The 17346-nt window shown below is 36.1% G+C and overlaps 1 protein-coding gene across 2 annotated transcripts in view; it reads right to left on the reverse strand.

Annotated features, from left to right (window-relative positions):
- GBE1 (1,4-alpha-glucan branching enzyme 1) overlaps positions 1-17346 on the reverse strand; it is a 290841-nt gene that overhangs the window by 35596 nt on the left and 237899 nt on the right. For both annotated transcript variants that reach the window (XR_009563687.2, XM_030860958.3), the window contains exons 13-14: positions 4761-4945; positions 3012-3142 (exon numbers count right to left, since the gene is read on the reverse strand). Coding sequence is in view for 1 of the 2 variants with exons in the window: in XM_030860958.3 (XP_030716818.1) it covers positions 3012-3142; positions 4761-4945 (316 nt within the window). In the remaining variant the exon portion in view is untranslated. The remainder of the gene's footprint in view (positions 1-3011; positions 3143-4760; positions 4946-17346) is intronic.

Below are 17346 nucleotides of genomic sequence, written 5' to 3' on the forward strand. Positions count from 1 at the left end.
AAATATACTATGTTATTATATATATTTTCATTTAATAATATTGTTAAATTACACAGACTTCAGATAGGGGATCAATGTAGCTTGAGCCAAGATTTTTCTCCTAGACATCATCACTGAAATTCCATGTATTTCCATTTGTCAATGATGCTAAATTAAATTCATATTTTCTATTCCCCAAACTGGTTACTCCTCCTCCTTGCTTTGCTATCCTCAGTAATAATGCTACTACCATTCTTCTCACTCTTCAAAGTGAAACCTTGTATCTTCTTTTCTACACCCCGTGTCCAAACAATTGCTGAGTCCTTTCACTGCAAGAAAGTGCTTCATATACCTCTTTCTATCCTATGGACATTACTTTAGTTCATACCCTAATTCTCTTTTACGTGTACTTCAATTTTTCATAATTGATACCTGTACTTCCAACCTCTCTCCTCATGAAAGCTCTCTAACACCCTGGGTACATGAGAACTTTTCCAAATGCATACATTCTTATCAAGTAGCTCCCTAGCCCAAACCCTTCAGTGACTCACTATGAAACTATAGAAAAAAAGCCTAAACTAATTAATAAGGCATTAAAATATTCTATTATGTGATGGCAATCTGTCTTTTCAGTTTTATCTCTGAGTACTTTTCCTTCTGGTCCTCATTCTCCAGTTAATCTATGGTACTATCCATTATCTAAGGATAGTCTCTGATTTCCAACAGCTTGAACGGCCTTCCTCAATTTTTTCTACAATTTTATCCATTTCTCAAGGTCCAGGCTTAAAGGTCTTTTCTTAATCAATCCATCAGTCCACCAATCATCTCTCTCTCTCTCCTCCCCGATCCAGGCTTAAAAGTCTTTTTCTTTTCAATCAATCAATTAATCAATCTCTGTTTCTTTCTCTCTCTCTCTCTCATATTTATTTATTTTTCTTTTACTTATCCTCTGTTAAACATGAGGATAAGTTTGTGGAACATTCCTGCCCCATCCCCTTTACTGCATTATGCCTTACATCCTAAATTGGTTTTGTACATCTCTTCTTCCCCACTTAGGGTCAAGGGCAGTACTTAACTAACAAACACTGCAATAGATCACAAGTGTTCTGTAATTGCATTCTGATCTGATAAAAATCAAAATTATGTCTTGATTATATGACATTATTAGATATAGCAGGATTTAGTCTAGGGGTATTACTTTTAGCAGTTTGTAGCTGAGAAGGCTTATGTATGAGTTGCTACATGTCTAGCATCTGTTTGCATTTCTTCATGGAGATGGTGAGAACATTTGCCTCCTGAATAGTACAGCTCTTCTTTAGTGCAGACAACCTCATTACACTGATTTCCATTATCTGAGCATTCTCTGTATTAACTGGGGGGCACATTTAGGCTATTAGTCACAGCAATAGCCTTCCCTCCCAAATGCTCTGATGTCCTGTGGGATGGTGATCTGGGAGGGTTGGGGTAGAAGACAGGGAACATCTTTCACGACCCTCAATGTCACTGAGCAGCACAGATGCCACAGGCTACTTACCAGACAGTATGGCCCTTTACTCCTAACTGCCAAGAAACATTCTGTCTGGGCAGCCACTTCACCAAGGAGGCCACTTCCTGGAGACTCAGGGGTAATTCCTGATTAAGCTACTAATGATGATAGCATTCTCCTCCCTAGACACCTCTCTGGGGATATGTGACTGAATTCTGGTCAATGGGATACAAAAGGAAATTTGCTAAAGTGACTTCATTCTTGAAAAAAGACACAAATCTATTTGCCTTTTGTTGTGTCTGAAGGTGACATTTGGAACCATGGCTGTTGTCTTGCAACTCTACCAGGTGCCATTGTTGTGTCTGAAGGTGACATTTGGAACCATGGCTGTTGTCTTGCAACTCTACCAGGTGCCAGCCTTTGGACACTGCTGGCACCCTGAAAGTTAAAAGCAGAAAGGCCAATGGACCAGGGAACTTGATGATATTGTCACAGTGCTGGGGTCCCCCTACCTCAGGGCTTTCATTGTTTGGCAAAATGCATTTTCCTTATTGTTTGAGCCAGTCAAAAAGGGGGTTTCTCTTACTGTAGCTAGAGACACCCTGACACGTAGGACTTCATGTTGGCATGCGGCATCTCACTCAGGTGGCTGACATTAATCATTGTTAGGGCTTCAGGGGAAGAACACATTATTTCTACTGCCTGTTTAAAAATCTGTGCTGGTTTGTTGCTAGATCCTGAATCTGTCACTTTTTTCCATGGATTGGGTAAGCCATAATCTCTTTAAAATACACAGCAGGTTTCACTTTGTCACAATGATCACACTTACAATTATTAATGTTTGTCTTCTTCACTAGTTTAAAAGCTCAATGAGGTCAGTGACTGAATCTGCCAGGAAAATTCCTGTACTTCCAGCACCTAGCACAGGGCTGGCATGCAGGTGTTCAATAGATAGATGCTTAGTAAATATCTGTGAAATGAATGAATGGATGAGTAAATGAATGTTCAGACTATATCAAAACATTTTCCCTATTATTTCCTTTGTTTCCACCTCCCATGCCCTGATTCCTTACCAATTCAGGCCCACAAAAGCGAGCTATGTCTTGTATTTTAGGAGACGGGAAAAAGAAAGGGGAAGGAAGCTATCTTTATAGCTACTGTCTACTTGCTCACTCAGTGGAGAAGGGGAAAGGAGACAATTCTCAGGGGCAACTTACAAAATATTTTCATAAAGAGAAACAACAATTATCTCTTATACTATTAATAGTATATTAATAGTACATTAATCCTATACTACATATTGGATTAAAATATTACTTAAGAAAATATTAAAAATCATACTTTTTAGAGCCAGAATGGAGTTTAGGGTTAACTTAGTGTAACTGAATTAAGCAAAGATTTATCAACTATTTTAAGTCCCTCATTTTTCAGATGAAGAAACTGAGAGCTACCATCACCAGGATCAGCATTAGTTTTTCTGACGCTCTATGATGCAATAAAAAAACTGAATGCAGACAGTCATATTCATTGGCAACAAAAAGGATATTTTCCTGGCACTGTCGTTCCAAGTCGGTAATCAGTGTAGCTGTTGCTTGGATGAAAGTTGAAAACGAAAAGAAGGCCTGCTCTCTCAAAAGCAATGATCTTATTGGTTTCATGCTGTTCACTAACATAAGCCTGCAAGAATTAAAACACATAATACATTTAAATAATACCCAGATGCTGCTACAAGTAAATTCTTTACAAAAAAGTTGTTTTTGTCTTTATTAACAGCCTTGTTAGTTATTAAGCCAAAAATGAAAATTCTAGCATGTTATATTTTTTGAACATGTTGCAATCATGCCCTATCAAACTCTAGGCCAACAGCAGTCTCAAAAAATTGCTTAAGGAGTATAAAAGCTCACCAGCAACTTGCCAACTTCAAACAAAGCACAGACAGAGGATTAGGGTTTTGGCTTAGGTTTTAGCTAAAAATATAGCACCTGTGCTATACATAAAGCATCTGTGTGTGTGTGTGTGTGTGTGTGTGTGTGTATTACATCTACTTATAAGTGAATTTTCTTTAAGACTTTTGTTTTACTCCTTAATGAAGTAAGGTATATAAAATTACTTTTCAAAATATGATGTAACATTGTTATTATATCCAGATTTCTGAAGTTGTAGTTTTCTGAAAAACTTTACATTATTGCACGACTTTGTCAGATTCAAAAACAACCAAGAGTCCTTCACAGTATACTTTTTTTTTTGCCTAATAATAGAGAAAGTCTGAAAAGGAATTACAACATCTACAAGCTCTCTTATTTTATACACCACATTTTACAGTAGGTAGTGAGAAGGCTTTGTTTTCTCAACACTACCCTCTTCCAGCCCCAGCTTTGATAGGACTTATTTCCATGCACGTCAGCAGCGCCACTCTTGGTAATTTAGAAATGTGAGCTAAGGCTCTAGAGCAAACAGCATGCCTTTTGGCATTCAACATTGTTCCTATTGAAAAGGCGCATCATTTTGCTCTCTCTTCTGGAAACAGCACTACTAATAAATGCGATTAGGGCATTTGTGTCATGTAGCCAATCTTACTGAAAATATAAGTACCTTTGTCCAACCATTAAAAAAAAAATCAGAGACACCAAAGTAAAAACACATCAACAGTAATTTCAAACAGCACCAGTAAAAAGTAAATGGATTATAAGTAACACATATTATATGCTAATTTTTGCAAGAGAAAAAAAAACACTATAAAATCTGAACCTGTTAATTACATTTTCTAAAACTTATTGAAAACTGAGACTTTAATTCCAGAGGAGACTCAGGCTCATGAAAAATACAAAACAGCATGGAGGTATAATGGCATTTATTGAAATGACAAGTTAGAGACCAGTAAAGGAAGGAAAAAAAAAGGAATAAAGAAATCTCCATGTTGTCAAAGCAGTTTCTTTATGACAGCATAATTATTTATATAAAGAAAAATAGTCAAAACAATTAAGATATTTCCACAGCAATTTCCAAAGTGGATGCCATGCAGAGCTTTTGTCATTTATTTTAACCAATTGAAATAAAAATTACTAAATTTAAACAACAACGACAAGCTAACCAGGAATGTAAGCAGGGAATTATGTTTAAGATTTTCATTATCTATTGGGGAGACTTCAGTAACATGTTTTGACAACCTGAAGTATGTCACAGGGCACTACACACTGAATAATAAAATGCTGTTTAAAAGATCTGCATATAGATTTAAATCAATTGCCATTCTAAGCATGTGACTAAAACATAACATTTAGAGTAAAGAGCTTACCTGTGGAGCTGAAAGCCAATGACATCTTTCTTCCAATTTATTCATATCCCTGTCAAAGTTATTTAGGAACTTATAGCGGAGAAGGTCATCATCAGTTAAATGAAACTGCCTTCTTGCATAATGGTAGCTCTCATTATTTCCTTTCCTTGGGAAGTCTAACCATTCAGGATGCCCAAATTCATTACCTGCATTTGAAAACAAACATAAACATCACCCGGTAATATTAGCATTTCTTATTAAGATGACTCAATAATTGTATGCTTTAAAGTCTTTGAAATCAGTTTAGGTTATAATTTACTATAGCTGTGCCCTATAAATGATGCACAACCCTGGCTTAGAAACAGCATAGTCTAGCATGCAGTACCAGCAGCATTTGGACTCAAAAGCCCAGGGCACAGTTGTAGCCTGGTCACACATTCCTTGTTCTACATCTCATTTTCCTCATGCACAAACTGAGAACATATCTCTGTCATACTTATTTCATCTCTGAAATAATCTCTGCAATCTCGGAGTAATTTTTGAGATCTCTATTTCTATAATCTCTGAAATCTGTACAACGCTTTGCAATTTCCAAAGGCTGTATGTACATTATTTTTTGATCCTCGAAGGAACTCTATTATATCCATTTCACAGATGAGAAATCCAAAACTCTAGACAGTTAAGGGATTTGCCCAACCTCACATGGATAATAACTAGAAAAGCAACCATTAAAATTTAGTTCTTCTCATTAAAATCCAAAGTTCTTTCTACCTCATCACATCAGGCAAGTACGTTTTAAACTTCAGGTGCTACAGAAACTCAAGTCATCACTTTTATTATTCATTTTCCCCATCCCTTTCTCAGATCCATGTGCCACCATTAGATGTATATCTTTAATTTAAATGTGTGTGTGTGTGTGTGTGTGTGTGTGTGTGTACGGCTGGGACACTTTGTTGGGAACCCATTTGATATTATTTCTCATTATAATGATGAGAATCAGAAACCTGATACACTTTAAACATGAAATAAAATAATAACACCTACATATTATACATTCTTCCTTCTGAAAATCAAATTTAGATATTAGTGGTCTAATAGACCGGCTCCTATTGTTTTTCCCAGGTTAGATTTCTATTTTATGGCTTCTTTTTTTTCTCCTAAAAATTAAACACTACTTTCCAAAATTTACTTACATTTGCCACTTTAATGTTGCACTTTTCTAAGCCACAGGTTTCTCCTTTGAGTTGGAAAGTACCGTAGCTGATACAAGTGTGTCCTACTTTAAATAGTTGCTAAGTGAAATAAGTCACACAGAAAAAGACAAATACCGTATGATCTAACTGATAGGTGGAGTCTAAAAACAACAACAACAACCAACCAGCAAACAAAAAACAAGCGCATGGAGACAGAGAACAGACCAGTAGTTGCCTGAGGTAGGGGTGGGGGGTTGGGCAAATGGGTGAAGACGGTCAAAAGACATAAATTTCCAGTTATAAAATGAAAATTAAAAAATGTGGGGATGTAATGTACAGCATGGTGACTATAGTTGATAATATGGCATTGCATATTTGAAAGTTAGCTAGGAGAGAGGATCTTGAGAGTTGTCATCACAGAAAAAAAAATTTTTGTAACTATGTAGGGTGATGGATCTTAACTGGACTGACTGGATGATCATTTTGCAATATATACAAATACTGAGTCATTGTGTTGTACATCTGAAACTAATGTAACGTTATGTCCGTTATACTTCAATAAAAAAGAAAGGCAGAAGAGAAGCTAGCATATTAATAGTCTAATAAATAAAAACTAACAAGCTATGATGTAATTCAAAATGATTTACTGTAGAGTTGCTTTAAGTGGTAAACTCTGCTAAGAAACACTGCAATTTACATTTAACTTTTCAGGAGTATAGTCATCAAAATAAAAATAACATCCAAATATATCTGTAGCAGCTTCATAAAAATTACAGTGTCTGCAAAACTTTTCCTTAATTCGAGTATTTCAGTCTAAACAATACTTCTTATATTGTTGTCTGCTATGTGACAGAGGAGGGAACCAGATTTCTAACTCTGCGGGCCTTTATTTACTTTATGGTGTCTTAAAGTGATATGGGAACTTCCCTCTGCTACATTTAGGAGTCCTGCCTAGGTCTGGAGCCTGATTCACATCAGCCCATAGTGAATCCATGGCATAGCTTGCTCCATCATCCATTCAACCAGCAAAAAGATGCACCTCCAGAATTGTAGTCCAGCATATTCATTGCTGATACTGAAGGTACTGTCTGGAGAAAATTGTATGTCCTAGTACTAGCGGGATTTCAACTAGTTGGGAATTTAGGAGAGACCAGAAATGCCATAGGGTAGCTAAAGTATAGTAGCCTACAAACCGGATCCAAGGTCTCTACAGGCAAAATACTTTTATTTTGGTATGACCATGAATCTCTGAGTTGACTCCAGTATTAATAAGCAATTTCTTTAGCCTTTCTGGGGGAAGACTGTTATATCACTGCCATCATGATTATCATAGTAGAATCAGCAACAAAAGCTTAATGTTGGCTTATTATTTGCCAGGTACTATTCTAAGCATTACACATGAATTAATTCCTTTCATTTTCAACAACCCTGAAGTAGTTACTATTATTGTCCCAGTTTTATAGGTAAGGAAACTGAGGCACAGAGAGTTATTAAGTAGTGGGGCCTATTAGCCCAGACAGTTCGATTTTAGCACCCTCACCCTTGGTTACCACTCTCCCGTATTGCTTAGAAGCAGATACCATGGAAATACAGTGTAAACATTGACCAAATTCTCATATGTGGACAGAGATTCCAAGATAATGGAATGATGTGCAAATATGCTGAGTGAGAAGGTGAGATGTAGTAAGGAGTTTGGTTTAGCCATGAAATAGGGCTTGTGGTAAGGAGAAGAGGTGAGACAGGCAGGATGAAGCTAGATTAGGATGGGCCTTACAATCTTTAAACCTTAAGCTACTTTTAAGTAGGGGGATGCAAAGCTCAAATGTGTTTTTATTAAAGTATCTCTGGTAAATACAATGTGGAGGAGACACTGGATATTGGAAATAGCTGAATGGTAGGAAAGCTAACATGGAATTCAAAGTATAAGATAAGAAATAACCAGGGGAGTTCCCTGGTGGTCCAGTGGACTCTGTGCCTTCCCTGCCAAGGGCCCAGTTTTGATCCCTGGTTGGGGAACTAAGATCCCACTAGCCGCACTGCGTGGCCAAAAAAAAAAAAAAAAAAAAAAAAACGAGAGATGACCAGATGCAGTGGGAATGGAGAAAAGAATGGCATTTTTGAGGTGGAAATAACTGGATTTGATGACTGCCTGCTGCATGGATTTTAATTCCAATGAGGACATTTATGAGAAACATGAATTTAGGCAATTGAATCTCTCCGGGACTCAGTTTCCTCATCTGTAAAATAGGATAACAAGTTTCATAAAAGCTCTTTTAAGGTTCAAACGAGGTACGTTAAGGCACTTGGTACAGGGTCTGGCGGCTAAAGCTTTCAATGTTTGGCAGCTTTTACATTACACACTCGTTTCTGATGGTGCTCAGAAAAGAATGACATAAAAGCCAATAAGTGAGAGTTACTATAAACCTAAAATTTCTGGCTCCCATCATTCTGAGGAGGGAACTAACCAGCCCAACTCTGCAGCAGACACACAAGCAACCAGGATGAATTCAAGGCAGCTATTTGGCCCTTCTTCACTTGGTTTCATGGTACAAAATTATTCTTCTCTTTAAAGTGTGGAAGTTCTATGCTGATGCGTTTATTCATATATTTTATAATACAAACACATTTCCCTAAGCCAAGCATTAATGTTCTTTGAATTATCTATTTTAGATCTTAAAATGCAGAATTGACTGTGAAAGTAATTTTTCTACAAGACACCCAGATTGATAGGGCAAATCAGGTTGCTATGTTAGGAATCCCCTCTCTACACTCTTCCTTCATTATTCCCACTACATGTTCATCCTGCAACCTCTGAACAAGCTCTCAGGGGTTATTTATAGTTATACTATATATTATACACACATATATGCTATATATTGTATATATTATGCTATATAGTATATATTTTTATAGTATATGTATAGTATACAGATGATTCTATTCCACCTAAGTTGAAATTTAATCCTCAGTATGATGATCTTAGGATGTGGGACCTTTGGAAGGTGTTTAGGTCATGCGGGTAGAGCCCTTATGAAAGTGATTAGCACTTTCATAAATACTAGACTCCACTGAGCTCCCTTTCTCCTTCCACCACAAAAAGATATCACTAGAATTCTATGACCTGGAAAAGGTCCCTCTCTCAGCCATGCTGGCACTCTGATCTCAGACCCCCAGTCTCCAGAAATTGTGAGAAATAAACTTTTATTGTTTATAAGCTACCTGGTCTTTGGCATTTCATTATAGCAGCCCAAGCGAAATGACATCACTGTTTCCCTGTTGATAAATATTTCATTTATTTTTATTTATATCTAGAGCAATAGCTATATATATATCTCTATCTACATCCATACCTATACTTATATACATATCCATCTATCTATTTATCTATCTTACCTACCTACCTACCTACTTAACAACTAGTTTTTGAAAAAAGGTAGATATATTATATATTATTTTGACTTTTAATATAAACACTTTTCATGTTAATAAGTATATTATCACCATGATGGTATTCCATTTTGTACATAAAATGCAATTTTATTTAACTATTTTCCTCATGTTAGTCATTTTGGCTTTTTCTAATATTCTAGCATTATAAAAAAAGACCAGTCTTATAAATGCATCTCTGTACACTTGTCTGATATTTCCCTAACATCAACTGAATAAGTAAAATACTGGTTCAAAAGGTAAATAGCAGATAGGATTCTAAGAGAAAACATTTCCCAAGTTTTGAACATTGTTAATTATTTGAAGACACAGGCACAAGGTAGTAAATTGTTTCTCAAAATAATGTTTAACACACACGCAAATTATATTCCTTAATGTATATGTTTAAGTTTCTACTTTAAAAGTACTCTATTACTTAAATTTAAGACTTCATTTTAGTGTCTTCTAACATACATTGATCTTAAACATTCATTTATCTTTTCAATAACATCTAAAACTATTAACTATTAAGAAGAAAATTTATTACATGAGGGCAAATTAAGTACTTGGAAAAAATATAAGAAAGAAATGAAAGTGGTAAAAATGTTTGGTATCATAATCCAATTTAGGATTTTGTATGTCACTACTTTAAAGAACATTCCAATAAGCATACTTACATAATATGGAATATGAAATTAAACTTCTGAGTTAGAAAAAAGAACTGTTTAAAAAAATATGACATGAAGAAGACCCTATTCTATTAGAGAATAATTTATTAATCTCTATTACAGACTAATTTAGATTCTCTGAAAAATCTCCTGGAGAGGCTTCTTTTTAAATTGAAAGATAGAAAGTTGCATACAACAAAGAAATAGACAGAAAAATTCCATTAGTGATTGCAGACAAAACATTTTACAGAGTGGCTTTTGAATGTTATCTCTGTTGTAAATGATCTGACAAGGGGCAAATTAAGTTTAATATAGACAAATGCAACATTAAATTCATATTTGGTTCAAAACTGTAAACACAAGCATAAAATAAATGGAAGCAAATCGCAGAAAGACTTTCAAAGTGACCTTGGATAACAGTGAACCATTCTCAGACTGAAAAGAGAAAAGTGGAAAATGCCCGTTAGTATCTTACACTAGTTCTCAGCTCACAAACCTAATGAAGAAAAATATTATCATTAAAACAAGTTAAGAATGTTCTTCTCAGCTATGGTCTACAGATTACTTAGGAAATGTGGCAGCATTTGAGACAGTACAGTGAAACATGCTCACCCAAATAAGCTTATAAGTAAGGCCTGCTGTATATAAAGATGGATAAGAAATCTAAATTTATTCAGGTAATGGCAAAGAAGGTAATTGACTTGTTTTAGTACAGATAACTTGATGGAATGGGGAACACATGATCTGAATCAGCATTTTAATTTAACCAAATTAAAAAATATGTGTGTATATATATTTCTAAATTATATATAAATATGTTATGTTTACATGCATACATAATATATGTATACATTCCTCAGTGAAAGCAACAGGCATTTACAACCTGGGGTTCATGCTTTCCTACAGACTCCTGATATTTTATGCAAAATGTTGTATGTATGTTCATCTGTGCATTTTTCTGAGGAGAGAAAGGTGTTCTTCAGATGCTCCAGGCGTCTGAGTCTTAAAAAGAGTAAGAGCTACTCACTGTATTAGAATGTTAGGAACTAGAAGAATGAAACACAAGTAAGGGTTTCTAAGCTACATAAAAAAGAAAAAAAAGTAGAAGTCTAAATTGAGGAAAGCATTTTAAAAATCTTCGGCTGGTTTACTCAACAGATAAGAGGCTTAGAAAAGTCACATTTAAACTAACTCTAGTGCAGAGAGGCAATGAGTGTGACTCCTGAGAACAAGACTTCCAAGTCCAAAATATGCATTACAAGTAACCTGGCACTAATCATCAAAACATGCTCTTTCTGCTCGTTAAATTATAATTATGATCACTAAGGTAATACATAGGATGGTACTCGTTTCAAAACGAAGGGAGGATGGTAATTTTTTGAGCTGCCACTTGGGACATTTTGTAAGAAAACTCACAGTTAAGGCCATGATTCATTGCATTCAATATAGTAACAGAAGTGGATGCTTCCAGAAATGAGAAGGCTGAAAGCTTTAGCTAAACAACTTTAAAACAAACACAGGGAAGCAAGTGACTAACATTGCTATGGTTAATTAATGCTTCTAGAAAATTCTACGCTGTTCCTTTTCTCCCTTTCAATTTCGTCTGTAAACAGCACCATTCATGCCTGGTTAATTGTGAAAAATCTCTAAGCGCGAAATTCCTATTGGGATTTCTTTTCCTGTAATTAATTTTTTGCTGTTTGATGTAAAGGTCCAAACTATAAATTGACAAGAAGCCAGCTGTTGCAGTGATGAAATTCGAGACAATACAACTAATGAAAAAAGCCCCAGCTCTGTTAGCTGAACATTTTGATTAGCCGGTTTGTGTGTTTTGTTTCTCTAAACTGTAATACATACTAATTTTACCTAGGAATTAATTAAAGTCTATCACAGCCTCCATGCTGTGGATGTTATGTAACTCTTTGTTGATACCAAGTTTATGTATATATGAGAATAAGGTACAGTTTTAATGAGAATATAAAAAACTTTAGCTCCTACTTTTTTTTTTTTGCAGTACGCGGGCCTCTCACTGTCGTGGCCTCTCCCGTTGCGGAGCACAGGCTCCGGATGCGCAGGCCTAGCGGCCATGGCTCACGGGCCTATCCGCTCTGCGGCATGTGGGATCTTCCCGGACCGGGGCATGAACCCGTGTCCCCTGCATCGGCAGGCGGATTCTCAACCACTGTGCCACCAGGGAAGCCCTACTTCTCTTAACTGTACTGAAGACTAACTCTTTTTAAAAGGAAGTATCTATTTTAAAATCAAATGCTTCTGTCTTTCTCAAGGCCATCAAGTTACCAGAAGGTGAGACACAGAATAAAATATTTTTCTATATTAGGGAGTGTGATTTCTCTTTTTAGAAAAATAAACTTGCTATCTACTGCTCCATCCCACCTTTGACACTGATCACTATGGCTCCGGGCAGGGGCTACACTACACTTCTCTTCTTCATTCTCCACAGCATGTTCCCGTGTATTATACCTACAACAGGGACTCCTTAAATATTTGTTAAGGTTGGATGTTTCCCTCTACAACTGATAAAGGTCTAACATCATCTCTTTTGAGGTACAGAAACAAAATATGACAGACTCAGAAGAGGAGATAAAAACAGGACGAACAAAACTCAGCAGTGCTTCTGGGATTTACCCTTAAAGTCTATCACAGCCTCCACTCTGCGAATTTTAGGTAACTCTTTGTTGATATCAAGTGTATCTATATATACACATATAATGTGTATAAATATATGTATGTGTGTATGTATATATGGTAAGTCCTAAAGAAAATATTTTTAAAAACCAAACAAACTTTAATGCCCATTCCTCTTACCTGTACCGAAGACTATTTTAAAATCAAATGCTACGGTCTCTGGGTGCTCTCTGGAGCCTCCCTCGTGTACACTCTTCCTTCAAAAGGTGCAAGTCAGTGATTATATTCTGAGCCTCATGACTCCCTATATTGACCATATGCTCAACTATAACACAAAATTCTAATTTTAAAACTACTGAAGTGTATCCTGTGTATCAGATAACATGCTCAGTGTACATCAGCATGGTCCCTTTCCTCACAGAGCTTACAATCGAATGAGGAAGAAAGACAAATATAAAAATACATATATATATGTTTATATATATAAACAAATATAAAAATACATATTTCCTTAAAGAGAAAAAGTTGGGGAGAAGGCTCAAAAAAGGCTTATAGGATCAGTATGAGTTGAAATAACAAAAAACTGTAGGGGAGGAAAGGAGAGAATGGCAGCAAACCTCCTCCAAGAGCAAATATAAATGCCCAGAGATGACAGGGAGGATGGAATGAAAATTATGTCAATATACAGGGAAGGGGGAAGAGTCAGTCTTAGGAACTCAGTCTTGGAATTCTAGAATTTCCCTTGGTATTAAAAACAAAACAAAACAAAAATCTTTGCATACTAGGCATGTATATAGCTTTTAGAAACATACAGGGTAACTGATGCCACGGAAGTGGATGAAATTGCCTGGGGAGAATACTCAGGGAATAGAGGCAGAAAAGAGAGTATAATGGGACAAAGCCAGAGGCACACTCATACGGCTAGTTGGGGTAGAGGAAGGGGGGCCTGGAAAAGCTGGCAGAGGAAGGGCCAGAGACAGAAGAGAAAAACCATGGCGGGTAGGAGACGGGAGACTGAGCCCTGAGAAGTAGTGCTTCCTAGAGGAAACAGTGCTCAACAGTATTAAGCGCTGGCGAGCTGAACTAAAACCTGAAGCCTATAATAGACTGAGTAACAAGAGAGGGCACTGATGAAAGAGAGCAATAGCAGTGATATCTGAGGGTATAACCAAAGAACTGAAAACTATACTGTGAGAAATGAATGCTTTATTTTTTTCTATTTGTTTATTCTATGATTTTCTGACAGGTAGTATATTTAACTAAACACCTGGGAGAGAATGGCTCACCTTAGTATGTAAGCTTTGCACTCGTAAATTTTAAATTCTGAGGCAGTGTATGGTATATATGTGTATGTATATATATTTCCTATTTTAAGACATTTAAAAAAAAGGGTTAGTATACTACTAGGTTTCCTTAAAATTCCTATAACAAATTTACAAACTAATATTTTGAACAAAAGACATGATAATTTCCAGTCCTTCATCCCCTAGATAAAGGGCATGGTGGCCTGAATCAAGCACTATAGGTGCTGTCTTCCTCCATCTAATAATACTGTCGTGACTATCGTTCATGCCTCTGACACTGTGACAGCTTAAAGGGGCCAGAAATAATGCTTCTGTTGGAGCTGCGGTAGTGAGGCTGGTCAATACTCTCATTCTGTCCTGCTCTCCCCAGCCTTCCCCCTGATTAATTATGCATAAAAAGTCTTGAGGCAATAGCCAAATGAGCTCTGGGCACTTGGGAAAACAATTTTCAACTTGAACTAGGCTTGGACCATGGCCAAACCAATCAATACCTTTACTTATCTACATGATTAGAATTGCTTTGGGTGATAAGTTCCCATCAATAAAGCACAGAATAGGGGGTGAACACTTGCTTACCTCACGTGTTTTGATAAGAAGATTATCAAAATAAAACAAGCGAACAAACAAAAAATTCTCTTAACTATCAATGTCCGTAAGTACAAAATCAGATTAACTTTATATTACCTACAAGTGTGGTAGAATAAACGTAGACACTTTTATAAACCAGTCGTTTTAAATGCTGAAGAATTACCATTATTATATTGATGGGTAATTATATATTTCTTGATGCTTTCCTTTAAATCATGAAAATGGAAAAATGCTTTAAATAAATGAAATGTAATCATAAAACTATATTAAAATAATAAAAGCAATAGTAATTACTTGAGAGCCCTCTAGATACACAGACTCTGTGCTAGAATTTTTAGCAGTTATTTCAGATAATAGTTGCAAAAACCCCTCAATATGGGAGGGGGCATTATTCCTATTTTCAGATAATAGATCAGGAAGGTAATATAACTATATAAGGTTATAAGGTATAAAATATCAAAGTTAGTATTCAAACCTATATCATCTGTATTCTTTCCATTGTATCTGGCGTTAGGTACTTAATTTGAACAACATTAGCTGGAAACCTACTATGAATGTACAGGCATTAGGAAAGGTAATGAAAGAGCTATAAAAAGGTGTAAAGGTATATATTTCCAATTCCATTCTCAAGTGTACAAATAAATTATACCTATTACTGACCTGTGCTCCGTTTGTGCCTTGTGTGTTCTGTTACTCCTGCTGTTACTACTCCAAGTGATAGCTGTTTGGTCTCCATGAGGCCTTTTTTAACTTCTGCAGGAAGGTTTTGGTGCTTGTGCTTCCACTAGTACTTAGATGTAAATTTTTCCCTTGTTAAAACAATTACTTAAATAGTGTAAAAATTTTGGTTTTTTTTTTTTTTTTTGCTTGTCTCAGACTGGGGATAGACATCCTATATCCTAGTTATCCTATATTTTTATTTATTATCCCTACTGCCTAAGCTAATAACAGGCACAGAGTACCCATTCAAGGATTTATTAAACCTGTGTTGAAAGAAATAAATGAAGGAAATCTGCTTCCCTTAGTAGGCTATAGATTGCTTATGGAAAGTTCTGTCTTACTTTTTGATTATACAGTTCACAGCACAGGAACTCAGATAAAGAAAGTATCTAACAATTTTTTTTAACTGATTGCAAAATTGGTCTTTATAAGACCATAAGAAAAACAGACAAAAGTGCTTTGGGATGGAAAGGGGATGGATAAAGAGTTGCATATCCATGTCACCAGAGAGGGGAAGATGTATACCAGAAGATAACTTCAGCTCTCTGTTTCTCAGAGGCCGCCTCTGGCGTTCTCCTCTGACTGCCATGCCAATAGGAGGCAGAATTTCGAATTGTTCATGTTGCTCTATATACTTTGACCTACATTCCATCTTCGTGGCACAATTTTGTTTTAAAATAAATAAAAGTATCATCAAACAAGGATAAGACAATGAACAAAACAAACGAGACTGAACTGAGAATGTGTTATTTTTATGCAAACACAATTTTTAAGAGCTAGATAATATTTTCTTGAGAAAATTGATAGCAACAGTAATGGACTTTTGCCATTCATTCCAAAACCATTTTGATGCTACATGAAGCAGAGAACTCACGATACTCTTTGACGGGGAGTGAAGTGGGAATAAGGGAGAAATTGTGGGGGGAAAAAAAGGGGTTCTTTAATAAAATCCTAACTGAATTCAGATTTTTCTGCAAGTAGTTAACAAATGTCTTAGAAAATGATTTGCTAATGGACAGCCTTGTAAAAAGTGTAAAAGTTTTGCATGCGAACAGGGCACCCACTGAAAGACTCCACACCTTTCTAGGTGGTAGAAAACAAGCGAGGAAGACAGTAATGTAAAAACAAAGAATATATTGGCTGATTATAAAATTGATTATACTTGTGGCTTTGTGGCTATTCTAACTTTAGGTTTAGACTCAAAAGTTTAGTAGTGGAGTCACACTGTACTATTTTCCCCTAAAATTTGCCTATAATTTAGGATATGTTACCACCAAGTCAGGGTCAGTTCCCTGTGGTCACACGAAACATACATAGTAATAGAGATTAACACACTTCCCTAATGAATTATTAAGAGCTAAGCAGATGCATTTAGAAGGGAAGCATATAACCACAGGAAATAAGATTGGAAAGAAAATGTTCATTTAAATCCTCTATACTTCATAATCAACATCCATTTAACTCAATCCTGGTACCATTCCCAGGCTAGATGAATATTTCTGTAAGAATCTAATGCTCTTTCAAGGCACAGCCTGGATATAGCTTTTCTGAGGTTCAATCTCCCGCAGCCTTTCTTCTGTAGGCAGCAACTCTAACTCCCTAGTAGAGAGATTTAACTACCTGCTTATAACTTAATCAAAGAACCAGTATCAGTTTGCCTTTGGATGATGCTTCTATCCCTCCAAGTTCCTGCCAACAGCTAGTTATCCTTCTCTACTTCCCTGCTGTCAGCTCTTGCTTTCCTCTCAGGCCGCTGGTGCCCAAGAAATGAGAAAAAAGTTCCCTAGCAGCACGGTGGCTTGTGGGAAACACTGTGAACTTCTTCCCCCAGCAAGAAGAAAGGTTCTCAGTAATTGTACTTGCTTGCTTCAGGTGTCTCCCTTTGCTCTGAATAAAATGGATTTCGAATTTTAAAAATGTCATGGCAAGTTTATGAATTAGCCTATCAACTGGCTTTGAAGGCAATTAAATGGGAGGGTTCAAAAACACAATCTATGTCTTTAAAATAATAATATTTAAAATATTATGCACAAGTCTCCTAGAGAGGTTTGATGCGACGTAA

Source organism: Globicephala melas, chromosome 4 (genome assembly GCF_963455315.2).
Source record: "Globicephala melas chromosome 4, mGloMel1.2, whole genome shotgun sequence".
Taxonomy (NCBI): domain Eukaryota; kingdom Metazoa; phylum Chordata; class Mammalia; order Artiodactyla; family Delphinidae; genus Globicephala; species Globicephala melas.